The 13,594-nt window shown below is 43.0% G+C and overlaps 1 protein-coding gene across 4 annotated transcripts in view; it reads right to left on the bottom strand.

Annotated features, from left to right (window-relative positions):
- The window catches only part of usp3 (ubiquitin specific peptidase 3), a 212,697-nt gene that overhangs the window by 71,396 nt on the left and 127,707 nt on the right, over positions 1-13,594 (bottom strand). For 3 of the 4 annotated variants that reach the window (XM_087982071.1, XM_087982072.1, XM_087982074.1), the window contains one exon: positions 7,083-7,196. The exons of the other annotated variant lie outside the window; for it this stretch is intronic. In XM_087982071.1, coding sequence (XP_087838197.1) covers positions 7,083-7,196 — 114 coding nt within the window. The remainder of the gene's footprint in view (positions 1-7,082; positions 7,197-13,594) is intronic. 4 annotated transcript variants of the gene reach the window in all.

The raw sequence follows: 13,594 nt of genomic DNA, 5'->3' as shown, positions 1-13,594 counted from the left end.
GGACTGCAATCTGGCATTGTGCAATTTTGTGTTGTGAAGTAAGCCTGACTAGATGATTGAAGTTTCACTATGATGACAGATTTTAGGAACAGCGATTGGAATTCCATAAGTTTTACGGTAGTCATGGATAAAGATAAGACAGGTGCTGGGGTAAAAGTACTAAATTGGGGGAAGGCTAACTACAACACCATTAGGCAGGAACTGGAGAAATTAGATTGGGGACCACTGTATGAAGTAAACCCACATCTGAGTCATGGGAGTCTTTTAAATAGCAACTGATCAGAGTACAGGACCGGCATGTTCCTGCAAGAAAGAAAGATATGGATGGCAAGATTTGAGAACTCTGGATGACAAGAGATATTGAAAGGCTAACCCAAAACAAAAAGAAAGTACATGTAAAGTTTAGCAAACAGAAATCAAAAAAAAGCCCTTGAGGGGTGTAAAGGAAGCAGAAAAGAACAAACAAGGAACTTGAGAGGGCTAGAAAAGCCATTGGCAAATACAATTTATACGCATAAAACTGAAAGAACTGCAGATGCTGGAAATCAGAAACAAGAACAGAAATTGATGGAAATGCTCAGCAGGTCTGGCAGCACCTGCAGAGAGAAATCACAGTTAATGTTTCAGGTCATAGAGTCATAGGGATGTACAGCACAGAAACACACCCTTCGGTCCAACTCGTCCATGCCAACTAGAAACTAATCTAGCCCCATTTTTCAGCATTTGGCCCATATCCCTCTAAACTGCTCCTATCCATATACCTATCCAGATGCCTTTTAAATGTTGTAATTGTGGGTGGCACGGTGGCATAGTGGTTAGCACTGCTACCTCACAGTGCCAGAGACTCGGGTTCAATTCCCACCTCAGGCAACTGTCTGTGTGGAGTTTGCATATTCCCCCCGTGTCTGCATGGTTTCCTCTGGGTGTTCCGGTTTCCTCCCACAGTCCAAAAATGTGCAGGTTAGGTGAATTGACCATGCAAAATTGCCCACAGGTGTTAGGTGAAGGGGTAAATGTAGGGGAATGGGTCTGAGTGGGTTGCTCTTCGGAAGGTCGGTGTGGACTTGTTGGCTCAAAGAGCCTGTAAGTTAGTAAGTAATTTAATCTAATTGTACCAGCCTCCATCACTTCCTCTGGCAGCTCATTCCATACATGCACCACCCTCTGTGTGAAAAAGTTGTCCCTTCAGTCCCTTTTAAAATTTTCCCTCTCACACTAAACCTATCGAGTGATCATTCCTCTATTCTGTTGGGTGGCTTGAAAAAGAATAAGGTAGAATCGTCCCCCAGGGCCTGATCTGATGTATCCCAGGATATTGAAGCAGCAAGAGAGGAGACTGCTGTGACCTGAGAGAGCTTTGTATCCTTTTTAGCCTCACTGGATTCTTAGAGACAGGTTTCAGTCACAAAAGGAGAAGAATGGACTTATTAGGCATAGTCAGCATGCTTTTATATGGTGGCAGTTTTGTCTCACAAATTTGACTGAGTGTTTTGAGGAATGATGAACATGATTGATGAGGATAGGGCAGCAGATGCTGTCCACACTTTACTAAACTATTTGACAAGATATGTCATGGTAAGTTGGTCCAGAAGACTAAGTCACATGAGTCCATGATGAGTTGGTAAGTTGGGTACAAAATTGGCTTGGTCATAGAAGATCTTGATCAAATGGGCCAGTGGGCCACAGAATGGCAGATGGAGTTTAATTTAGATAAATATGAGGTGCTACATTTTGAAAAGGCATATCAAAGCAGGACTTAACACAGAACATAGAACAGTACAGCACAGTACAGACCCTTTTGCCCTCAACGTTGTGCTGACCGTTTATCCTACTCTAACATCAAACTAATCTAAATATCTGACACTTCACTATCATCCATGTGCCTATCCAAGAGTTTCTGAAATGTCACTAATGTCTTCGACTCTACTACCATTGCGGGCAGTGCATTCCACGCACCCACCACACTCTCCGTAAAGAACCTACCTCTGACATCTCCCCTAAACTTTCCTCCAATCACCTTAAAATAATGCCTCCTCATGATAGACATTTCACCGTAGGAAAAAGTCTCTGGTTTATCAACTCTATCTATGCCTCTCATTATCTTTTAAACCTCTATCAAGTCACCTCTCATCCTTTTTTGCTCCAATGAGTAAAACCCTAGCTCCCTCAACCTTTCTTAAGACATGCCCTCCAGCCCAGGCAGCATCCTAATAAATCTCCTCTGCAAAGTCTCTAAAGCTTCCACATCCTTCCTATTATGAGGGAACCAGAATTGAACACAATATTCCCAGTGTGGTCTGACCAGCTACAGCATAACCTCGTGTCTCTTAAACTCAAACTACTAATGAAAGCCGACAGATCATATGCCTTCTCAATAACGCTATCAACTTGGGTGGCAACTCAGTGATTTATGGACGTGGACCCCAAGATCCCTCTGTTCCTCCACACGGTCAAGAATCCAGCTTTAAACCCTATACTCTGCATTCCACCTTCCAAAATGAATCGCTTCACACTTTTCCAGGTTGAATTCCATCTGCGACTTCTCAGCCCAGCTCTGCATCCTGCCATTGTCTCACTGCAACCTATAACAGCCCTCCACACTATCCACAACTCCATCAACCTTTGTGTCATCGACAAGCTTACTAACCCACCTTTCCACTTCCTCATCCAAGTAATTTATAAAAATTACAAAGAGCAGAGGTCCCTGAACAGATCCCTGTGGAACACCATTGGTCACCAAGCACCAGGCTGAACACCATCAATTACCACTCCCGGCATCTATGGGCCAGCCGATTCTGTATCCAGACAAATTTCCTTGTATCCCATGCCTTCTTACTCTCTGGATAAGCCAACCATGGGGAATCTTATAAAACACTTTGCGAAAATCCATACAGACCACATCCACTGCTCTACCTTCATCAACGTCTTTTGTCACAACCTCAAAGAATTCAATAATGCTTGTAAGGCATGACCTACTCCTCACAAAGCCATGTTGACTATCACTAATCAAGCTACGCTTTTCCAAACAATCATAAATCTTGTCTCTCAGAATCCTCCCCAATAATTTGCCTACTCAGTAGTAGGGGTGTGGAATGCCCTGCCTGCAACTTAAACTTGCCAACTTTAAGTGCATTTAAATGGTCATTGAATAAATATATGGATGATAATGGAATAGTGTAGGTTGGATGGGCTTCAGATTTGTTTCACAGGTTGACCAACATTGAGGGTTGAAGGGGCTGCACTGTGCTGTAAGGTTCTATGTTCTACCACCAATGTAAGACTGACTGATCTGTAATTCCCAGGATTATCCCTCTTCCCTTTCTTGAACAAGGGAATAACATTGCCGCCCTCCAACCATCCGGTACTACTCCAGCAGATAGTGAGGAAATGAAGATCATCACCAAAGGTGCAGCAATTTCTTTCCTCACTTCCCATAGTAACCCTGGATATATCCTGTCTGAACTAGGGGGCTTATCTATCCTCATGTTTTTCAAAGTTTTCCTTCCTAAAATCAACCTGTTCGAGCATATCAGCCTGCTTCACACTGTCCTCACAAATGACAAAGTCCCTCTCACTACTGAATACTGAAGCAAAGTATTCATTAAGGACCTCCCTATTTCCTCTGACTCCAGGCACAAGTTCCCTGATCATTATCCCTGATCAGCCCTACCCCCACTCTGGCAATCTACTTGTTCTCACGTAAGTGTAGAACAACTTATGGTTTTCCTTAATCCTACCCGCCAAGGCTTTTTCATGCCCCCTTCTCGCTTTCCTAAGTACATTCTTCAGTTCCTTCCTGACTACTTTGATATCTTCTACAGCCCTGTCTGATCCTTGCTTCCTCAACCTTAGAAGTAAACTTCCTTCTTCCTCTTGACAAGAGATGTTTCACATCTCGTCATCCAAGGTTCCTTCACCCTACCATCCAGTCCTTGCCTCAGAGGGACAAACCTATCCAGCACTTGCAGCAAGTGCTCCCTAAACAACCTCCACATTTCTGTTGTGCATTTCCCTGAGAATATCTGCTCCCAATTTACGCTCCACAGTTTCTGCCTATTAGCATTGTAATTCCTCCCCCCTCAATTAAATACTTTCCCATACTGTCTGCTCCTGTCCCTCTCCATGACTATAGTAAAAGTCAGGGTGCTGTGACCGCTATCACTGAAATGCTCTCCCACCAAGAGATCTGACACCTGACCTGGCTCGTTGCCGAGCACCAAATCTGATATGGCCTCCCCTCCAGTCCACCTATATACATATTGAGTGAGGAATCCTTCCTGGACACCCCTGACGAGGTCTGCTCCATCCAAACTATTTGCGCTAAGGAGGTTCTAATCAATATTAGGGAAGTTGGAGTCACCCATGACAACAACCCTGTTACTTCTGCACATTTCCAAAATCTGCCTCCTAATCTGCTGCTCCCTGTCTCTATTGCTATGGGGAGGGGTCTGTATAAAACTCCGAATAAGGTGACAGCTTCTTTGCTGTTTCTGACTTCCACCCATAAGGACTCTGTGGATAAACCTTCCTTCCTTTCCATGACTTCCCTTTCTGCAGCTGTGATAATATCCCTGATTAGCAATGCTACTCCCCCACCTATTTTAGCTTCCTCCCTATTCCTCCGGAAACATCCAAACCCCGGAACATTCAACAAGCATTCCTGCCCGTGATATTCAAGTCTCTGTAATGGCCACAACATCGTAGCTCCAAGTACTGATCCATGCTCTAAGTTCATCACCCTTATTCCTTACACTTCTTCCATTAAAATAGACACACCTGTCATAATGACTTCAACTTTGCCCTATCAACTCTCTATATGCTTTATTTGCCTGTTCACCAGCTAACCCATCCTTTGATCCGTAGCTCCGGTTCCCATCCCCCTCCCATATACACTTCATGTTAAGTTCTTGGGGAATGTTGCTGAACTTTGGAGTGTAGATTCATAGTTCCTTGAAAGTGGAGTCGCAGATAGATAGGATAGTGAGGAAGGTGTTTGGTATGTTTTCCTTTATTGATCAGAGTACTGAGTATAGGAGTTGGCAAGTTATGTTGTGGCTGTACAGTACATTGGTTAAGCCACTTTTGGAATATTGTGTGCAATTGTGGTCTTCCTCCTATAGGAAGGATGTTGTGAAACTTGAAAGGGTTCAGAAAAGATTTACAAGGGTGTTGCCAGCGTTGGAGGGTTTGAGTTATAGCGAGAGGCTGAACAGGGTGGGGCTGTTTGCCCTGGAGCGTCGGAGGTTGAGGGGGGACATTATCGATGTTTATAAAATCATAAGATGTATGAATAGGTTGAATAGATAAGGTCTTTTTCTTGGGGTGGGTGAGTTCAGAACTAGAGGGCATAGGTTTAGAGTGAAAGGGGAAAGATTTAAAAGGGACCTAAAGGGCAACTTTTTCACACAGAGGGTGGTGGTGAGTATGGAATGAGCTGCTAGTGGAAGTGGTGGAGGCTGTTACAATTATAAAATTTAAAAGATATCTGGATGGGTATATGAATAGGAAGGGTTTAGAAGAATATGGGCCAAATATAGGCAAATGGGACTAGATTAATTTAGGATATCTGGTCAGCATGAACGAGTTGGACCAAAGGGTGTGTTTCTGCGCTGTACATCTCTGACTCTTGTGATCCTATAATAAGTCTGAGGTGACGCATTTTGGGAGATCAAATGCAAGAGGAAAGCGTACAGTACATGGCAGGACTCTTAGGAGCATTGGTATACAGAAGAATCTTGTAGTGCAAGTCCCTGGTTCCCTGAAAGTAACAAGTGAATAAGGTGGTAAGGAAGGCATATCTTGTCTTTATTGGTCAAGGCACTGAATATAAATGTTTGCAAGTCATGTTGCAACTATATAAAACTTTAGTTAGGCCATGTTTGAAGTATTGTGTTAAGGTATGGTCACCACCCTATAGGAAAGATGTGGAGGTTTTGAAGAAGGTAGAAAAGAGTTTTACCAGGGTGTCATCTGGATTGAAGCACATTGGCCAAAAGGAGCAGTTGGACAAACTTGGATTGTTTTCACTTGAGCATCAGAGGTTGAGGGGCAACCTGATTGAATTAAATAAAATTCTGAGGCATGGATAGAGTAGAAATTAGAATCTTTCTGCCAGGGAGGAAATCTCAAATATTAGGGGGCACAGGTTTAAGGTGAGAGAAGAACAGTTTAAAGGAGATGGGTGAGGAAAGTTTTTTTTAAATACACAAGAGGGTAGCAGGTGCTGCCAGGGGAGGTGGTAGAAACAGAAACATTAGCAAAGTTTAAGGTATTTAGACAGACACATGATACATGAACATGCAAGGAATAGTGGGATACAGACCATGCAGAGGCAGATGAGATTAGTTTAGTTGGCATGGACATAGTGGGTCATGGTTGGCACAGACAGTGTGCTGAAGGGTCTGTTCTTGTGCTATTCTATGTTCTATCTTACTACATCAAGCATTTTAAGTCAGGATTATTAACACTAGCTCTATGCTAAAGTACATAATAAAGTTTTCTTGGTTTGAAGTAATTTCATTCTGTTGAGGGTATGAAAAGAGATGAGTCACTATCTATTTTTCCATACCAATAAATTAGATGATTCCTTTAAATTCCATATTTTATGATGTACTTTAGAAGCTCTATATGGATAGATTGTGAATAACAGTCACTAGCTACAGTTTAAAGCTAGGGCACTGAAAGAAACTCAAATACTTATGCTGATTTACAAATTATTAACTTCCAAGAATTATGTTGCTTATACATATTTTTAACTGATAGATACAAAATAAAAACCAATGAAACCAATGCCACATTTTCTTGATTAACAGGCTCCTTGTGTGATTTAAACAAAATTTTAACTAACCATCTGTACTGAACAACGTGTATGTCCTCACAGATGATACAGAAGAAGGAAGACCCTTACAGCTAAGATGAACTAGAGGGTAGCACATTTGACTCATTACACCTCTGTGTTACTGCAGTTCAGATTAGTGCATTAGCTAAATGTTAGAAGTATACAGCAAGTCATTTAGCATCTGTAAAGAGAAAGGCAGTTCAACAAAGAGTGTAACTGTTTCGTAGAACAATTGGTTTCTTACCTGAAATTTGGCATAATTTTCCAAATTACATAGAAGAGAGATTCAGGACAGAATGCAGTTTGGCTTCCTTGCCATAAGGCACAAAGAGTTTTCCGGAACTCTTCTACCAGGGAGCTGTAACATTTAACAAAGAAACAGAAAAAAGGGATTTATTAATCATGTTGCACTAAGTCTCTTGGTCACTGACTCCCACATCCGATACAAGGTCATATGTGGTTCAGTTGTAAGGGGAGGAGATAGGCAGTTCTGTGGTCAAAAACGAGAGTCCCGAATGGTATGTTGCCTCCCGAATGGTAGGTGCACGGGTCATGGATGTCTCCGATCAGCTGCAGGACATTCTGAAGCTGTCGTGGTGCATGTAGGTACCAATGATATAGGTAAAACAACAGGATTACTCCTACAAGCAGAATTTATGGAGTTAGGAGCCAAGTTAAAAAATAGGACCTCAGAGATAGTAATCTCAGGATTGGTACCAGTGTCACGTGCTAGTCAGAGTAGAAAATAAAAGAATAGGCAGGACGAATGTGTGGCTTGAGAGATGGTGCAGGAGGGAGGGGTTCCAATTTTTGATACATTGGGACCAGTTCTGGGGGAGGTGGGTCTATTAGAAAGAACAAAGAAAATTACAGCACAGAAACATGCCCTTATGCCCGCCAAGCCTGCACTGATCCAGATCCTCTATCTTAACCTGTTACCTAATTACTAAGGGTCTGTATCCCTTTACTCCCTGACCATTCTGTATCTGTCTAGATACATCGTAAAACAATGCTATCGTGCCCACCTCTACCACGTCAGCTGGCAACGCATTCCAGGGACCCATCACCCTTTGAGTAAAGAACTTTCCACACATATCTCCCTTAAACTTCTCCCCTCTCACCTTGAACTCATGACCCCTAGCAACTGAGTCCCCCACTCTGGGGGAAAAAGCTTCTTGCTATCCACCGTCTATACCTCTCATGATTTTGTAAACCTCAATAACGTCCCCCCTCAACTTCCGTCTTTCTAATGAAAATAATCCTAATCTATTCAACTTCTCTTCATAACTAGCGCCCTCCATACCAGGCAACATCGTCATGAACCTCCTCTGTACCATCTCCAAATTATTCACATCCTTTTGGTAATGTACACGAGAACTGTACACAGTATTCCAAATGTGGCTGAACCAAATATACAATAGGAACGTGACCTGCCAACTCTTGTACGCAATACCCCGTTCGATTAAGGAAAGCATGCCGTATGCCTTCTTGACCACGCTATTGACCTGCGTTGAGACCTGCAGCGAACAATGGACCTGAGCACTCAGATCTCTTGTACATCAATTTTCCCTAGGACTTTTCCATTTGCTGTATAGTTTGCTCTTGAATTGGATCTTCCAAAATGCATCTCCTTGCAGATTGAACTCCATCTGCCATTTCTCTGCCCACCTCTCCAATCTATCTATATTCTGCTGTATTCTCTGACAGTCCCCTTCACTATCTGCTACTCCACCAATCTTAGTGTCACCTGCAAACTTGCGAATCAGACCACCAATGGCTTCCTCCAGATCATTTATGTATTTCACAAACAATAGTAGACCCAGCACAGATCCCTGTGGGACACCACTGGTCACAGTTCTCATTTTTGAGAAACTCCCTTCCACTACTACTCTGTCTCCTGTTGCCCAGCCAGTTCTATATCCATCTAGCTAGTACACACTGGAACCCATGTCATTTCAATTTTTCCATCAGCCAGCATGGGAAACTTCATCAAACGTCCATGGATATGACATCTACAGCCCTTCCCTCATTAATCACTTTGTCACTTCCTCAAATAATTCTATTAAGTTGATAGGATGTGACCTATATATAAAACCATGTTGCCTATGACTGATAAGCCCATTTTCTTCCAAAATGGAATAGATCCTATCCCTCAATATCTTCTCCAGCAGCTTCCCTACCACTGACGTCAAGCTCACCGGTCTATAATTACCTGAATTATCCCTGTTACCCTTAAACAAGGGGAAAACATTAGCAATTCTCCAGTCCTCCAGGACCTCACCAGTGTTCAAATTGGACAGTCTATACCTGCGCCAGACTGGGACCGATGTCCAAAGGGGTGCTTTTGCTAATGCTGTTGGGGAGGGTTTAAACTAATGTGGCAGTGGGAATGGGAACCAAATGAGGTGGCTAGTGGACAGTAAAGAAGTTGTAACTAAAGCCTGTAAGGAACTAGATAATGAAGTCAGCGTGACTAAGGGGAAGTGTAGGCAGGGAGCAGATGATCTTCCATCAACCAAGTCTCAGTAATAGCAATAACATCATACTCTCTGGTACTAAAGCAAGCCCTAATATTATCTGCCTTACCTACTACACTTGTCGCATTAAAACAAATGCACCTCGGACCACTTGTCCCTTTGCGTTCATCATCTGTTCCCTGCCTACACTTGCCCTTAGTCACACTGACTTCAATATCTAGTTCCTTACAGACATTAGCAAAAGCATCCCTTTGGACAATGGTTCCAGTCCAGCCTAGGTGTAGACCATCCAATTTGAACACAGGTGAGGTCCTGGCGGACTGGAGAATTGCTAATGCTTTCCACTTGTTTAAGGGTAGCAGGGATAATCCAGGTAATTATAGACCGGTGAGCTTGACGTCAGTGGTAGGGAAGCTGCTGGAGAAGATATTGAGGGATAGGATCTATTCCATTTTGGAAGAAAATGGGATTATCAGTGATAGGCAACTGGTTTTATACAGGGAAGGTCATGTCTTAACAACTTAATAGAATTCTTTGAGGAAGTGACAAAGTTCATTGATAAGGGAAGGGTTGTAGATGTCATATACATGGACTTCAATTAAGGATTTGATAAGGTTCCCCATGGTAGGCTGATGGAGAAAGTGAAATCACATGGGGTCCAGGATGTACTAGCAAGATGGATACAGAACTGGCTGGGCAACAGGAGACAGACAGTAGGAATGGAAGGGAGTTTCTCAAAATAGAGTACTGTGACTAGTGGTGATCCACAGGGATCTGTGCTGGGTATACTGTTGTTTGTGATACACAAATGATCTGGAGTAAACTATTGGTGGTCTGATTAGCAAGTTTGCTGGTGACACTAAGATTGGTGGAGTAGCAGATAGTCAGAGAATGCAGCAGAATATAGATAGACTGGAGAGGTGGGCAGAGAAACGGCAGATGGAGTTAAATCTGGGCAAATACGAGAAGATCCAATTCAAAAGCAAACTATACAGTAAATGGAAAAGCCCTGTGGAAAATTGATGTACAGAGAGATCTGGGTGTTCAGGTCCATTGTATCCTGAAGGTGTCAACACAGGTCAATAGCATGGTCAAGAAGGCATACGGCATGATTTCCCTCATCGGACAGGATATTGAGTGCAAGAGTTGGCAGGTCATGTTACTGTTGTATAGGACTTTGGTTCAACCACATTTGGAATACTGCTTGCAGTTCTGGTCGCCACATTACCAAATGAATATGGTTGCTTTGGAGAGGATACAGAGGAGGTTCATGACGATGTTGCCTGGTATGGAGGGCGCTAGTTATGAACAGAGGTTGAGTAGATTAGGATTATTTTCGTTAGAAAGATGGAAGTTGAGGGTGGAACCTGAATGAGGTCTGCAAAATCATGAGAGGTATAGACAGGGTGGATAGCAAGAAGGTTTTTCCCCTAGAGTGGGGAACTCAATTATATGGGGTCATGAGTTCAAGGTGAGAGGGGAAAAGTTTAAGGGAGATATGCGTGGAAAGTTCTTTATGCAGAGGGTGTGGGCGCCTGGAACGTGTTACCAGCCGAGGAAGACATGATAGGATCATTTAAGATGTATCTAGACAAGTACAGAAATGGGCAGGGCGCAGAGGGATACAGATCCTCAGAAAATAGGTGACATGTTTAGACAGATGTTCTGGATTGGTGCAGGCTTGGAAGGCCAAAAGGCCTGCTCCTGAACTGTAATTTTCTTTGTTCTTTGAACTTATGAGGCCATCTTGACTCATTCCCCTGCCCTGGTTTTCAAAACATGGAGCTCCATTCTACCTTACACAAGTATTATAAAGAGTGTAAACTCACTTTAAGACAGAAAGTGTTTTCTGAACTTTTAAACTGAATTTAAAGTACAGCTGGTGAACAGAAGCTAACAGACAGGCTGTTCCAAAATAGATACGTGTAACAATTGGCTGTTAAATGGATACAGGAGGTTTTGTTGCTGTTGGAGAACAATTCAAATTTAACCAATTAATTTAAATTATGCCCAGGATACTAAATCCCAATTGAGTTTGAAGTTACTTTATCGACAACATTGAACCAATGAGAGTGTATGATGTTGGGGGTAGAAAACCAGGGTATTTTGAAAATTTGGTCAGAGCAATTACCATAGAGCCGGAGAGCTAACTGTCCATCTAACATCTTGCTCTCAAAGAAATAAGAAGGCAATCTCTTTCAAAAGATATCTTTTCCTGTAAAAACAGTAAAAAGAAAGACGACAATCCAGGGAGATCAGCAGACAGAAGACAGCGGAGAAGACAGAGTCTGTGTGGACTTGAGATTAAGTTAATGTAATGTTTAATAATTGTTATTAAAGCAGCACTTTGAGAGTTGGGGTCAGACAGTAATTAGTTAAGAAAAAAGAGCTTGGATGTTAATAGTTTTTGTTTAGTGTTCTGTTAGGAAAACCAATTGTTATTTTTCGTTAAGTAACGGAAATTATGAGTTCCCTTTCACTCTCTCACACTTTTAATAGGTTACGAGGTGAGGCAAGTTCTACTACAAACCCATAGACTCCCATAGCTAGCTGGACTACACCTCCTCTCACACTGCCTCTTATTGCCAATTCCTCCGCTGCATCTGTTTCCAGAATGACCAATTCCACTATAGAAAATCTCAATGCCTCTTTCTTCAAAGACTGCAATTTCCCCTCTCACATGGTTGACGATGCCCTCCACTTCCTACACCTCTGCCCGTGAACCCCACCCCTCCCAACGCTATAAGGACAGAACACCCTGGTCCTCACCTTCCTACCCACCAACCTCCATATACATTGCTTCATCCTCTGCCACTTCTGCCACCACTAAGGAATATATTTCCTCGCATCCCTATCAGCATTTTGGAGAGACCATTCCCTCTGCGACTCCCTTGTCAGATCCATGCACCCCCCCCAGCCCTCGTCCCACTCCTGGCACCTTCCCCTGCCACCGCAGGAAGTGCAAACTCTGCGCCCACACTCCCTACTCACCTTCGTCCAAGGCCCACAAATGTCATCACTGTACTCGTTGCACCTGATGTAGTCTCCTCTAAATCAGGACACCAACTTACGGACTGTTTCAGAGTATATCGCTGTGACACCTGCACTTCAACTCCCCCTTCCACTCCACCAAGGATATGCAGGTCCTGGGCCTCCTCCATTGTCAAACCCTAACCACCCGATGCCTGGAGGAAGAATGCCTCATATTCTGCCTTGGGACCCTGCAACCCCACAGGATTAATGTGGATTTCACCAGTCTTCTCATTTCCCCTCCCCCACCTTATCCCAGTCCCAAGCTTCCAACTCAGCACCACCCTCTTGACCTGACCATCGTCTTTCCCATCCATCTGCTCCATTTCTCCTCTGATCTATCATCTTCTCCCCCACCTTCTTCTATTGCAGTCTCAGCTACCTTCCCCCACCCCCCCCCCAACCCACTCCCCTCCCATTTATCTCTCAGCCCCCCCAGCCCACAAGCCTCATTCCTGATGAAGGGCTTATCCCCAAAAGATCGATCCTCCTGCTCCTTGGACACTGCCTGATCTGCTGTGCTTTTCCAGCACCACACCCTCGACTCTGATCTCCAACATCTGCAGTCCTCACTTTGAGCTTTTCTGGATGTTTGGTTATAATTAACAAAGGGGTTCAGCCCTCTGCATCATAACACATGAACATTTTATTGAATTACCCTCTTCACATTTAAAAGTTGTTATGGATTCTGTTCTCTAACTTTCTGGTGTAAGAAAAGTCATTGGCTGCTAAAGGTTTTGAGTTTTATACAAACACAATACAATATAGCACTCACACTTTTACAACTACTTTGAAAATGATGATAGCCGTTAATCAATGAGACACAAATTGTTGAAAATCATTTGATCCTTTCTGAAATTTATATTTGTTCCAAAATAAATTAGAATCTTAGATTGCTTACAGTGTAGGAGCTGGCCATTTAGCCCTTTATTTTTGTACTGGCCTACTGAAGGAGAAGTTCACTTAGTGTCACTCTCCTACCTTCTCCCTCTGGTCCTGCGCATTCTCAGTTTTCAGATGATGATCCAAATCTCTTTGAAAACATCATTGGAGACCCCATCTCCACCAAACTCTTAGGTAGTACATTCCAGGTTCTAACCAACAAAAATTCTGAACTCCTTTCTTTAAACAAGATGGAAGGATTTGAAATTTTCCAGTTCATCAGCACCAGGACCAGAGAAAGAAATCATGGTTATTGGTGCCTTTCATGTTTCCAGATCCCCTGTACACAACTCTGCCCTCATTCTAA

This window comes from Chiloscyllium plagiosum, unplaced genomic scaffold (assembly GCF_037043375.1).
Source record: "Chiloscyllium plagiosum isolate Xiang-an unplaced genomic scaffold, Cpla_swu_hap1 HiC_scaffold_42, whole genome shotgun sequence".
Lineage (NCBI taxonomy): Eukaryota > Metazoa > Chordata > Chondrichthyes > Orectolobiformes > Hemiscylliidae > Chiloscyllium > Chiloscyllium plagiosum.
The sequence above is the reverse complement of the archived record's forward strand: the minus strand, read 5'-3'. Positions and strand labels throughout refer to the sequence as shown.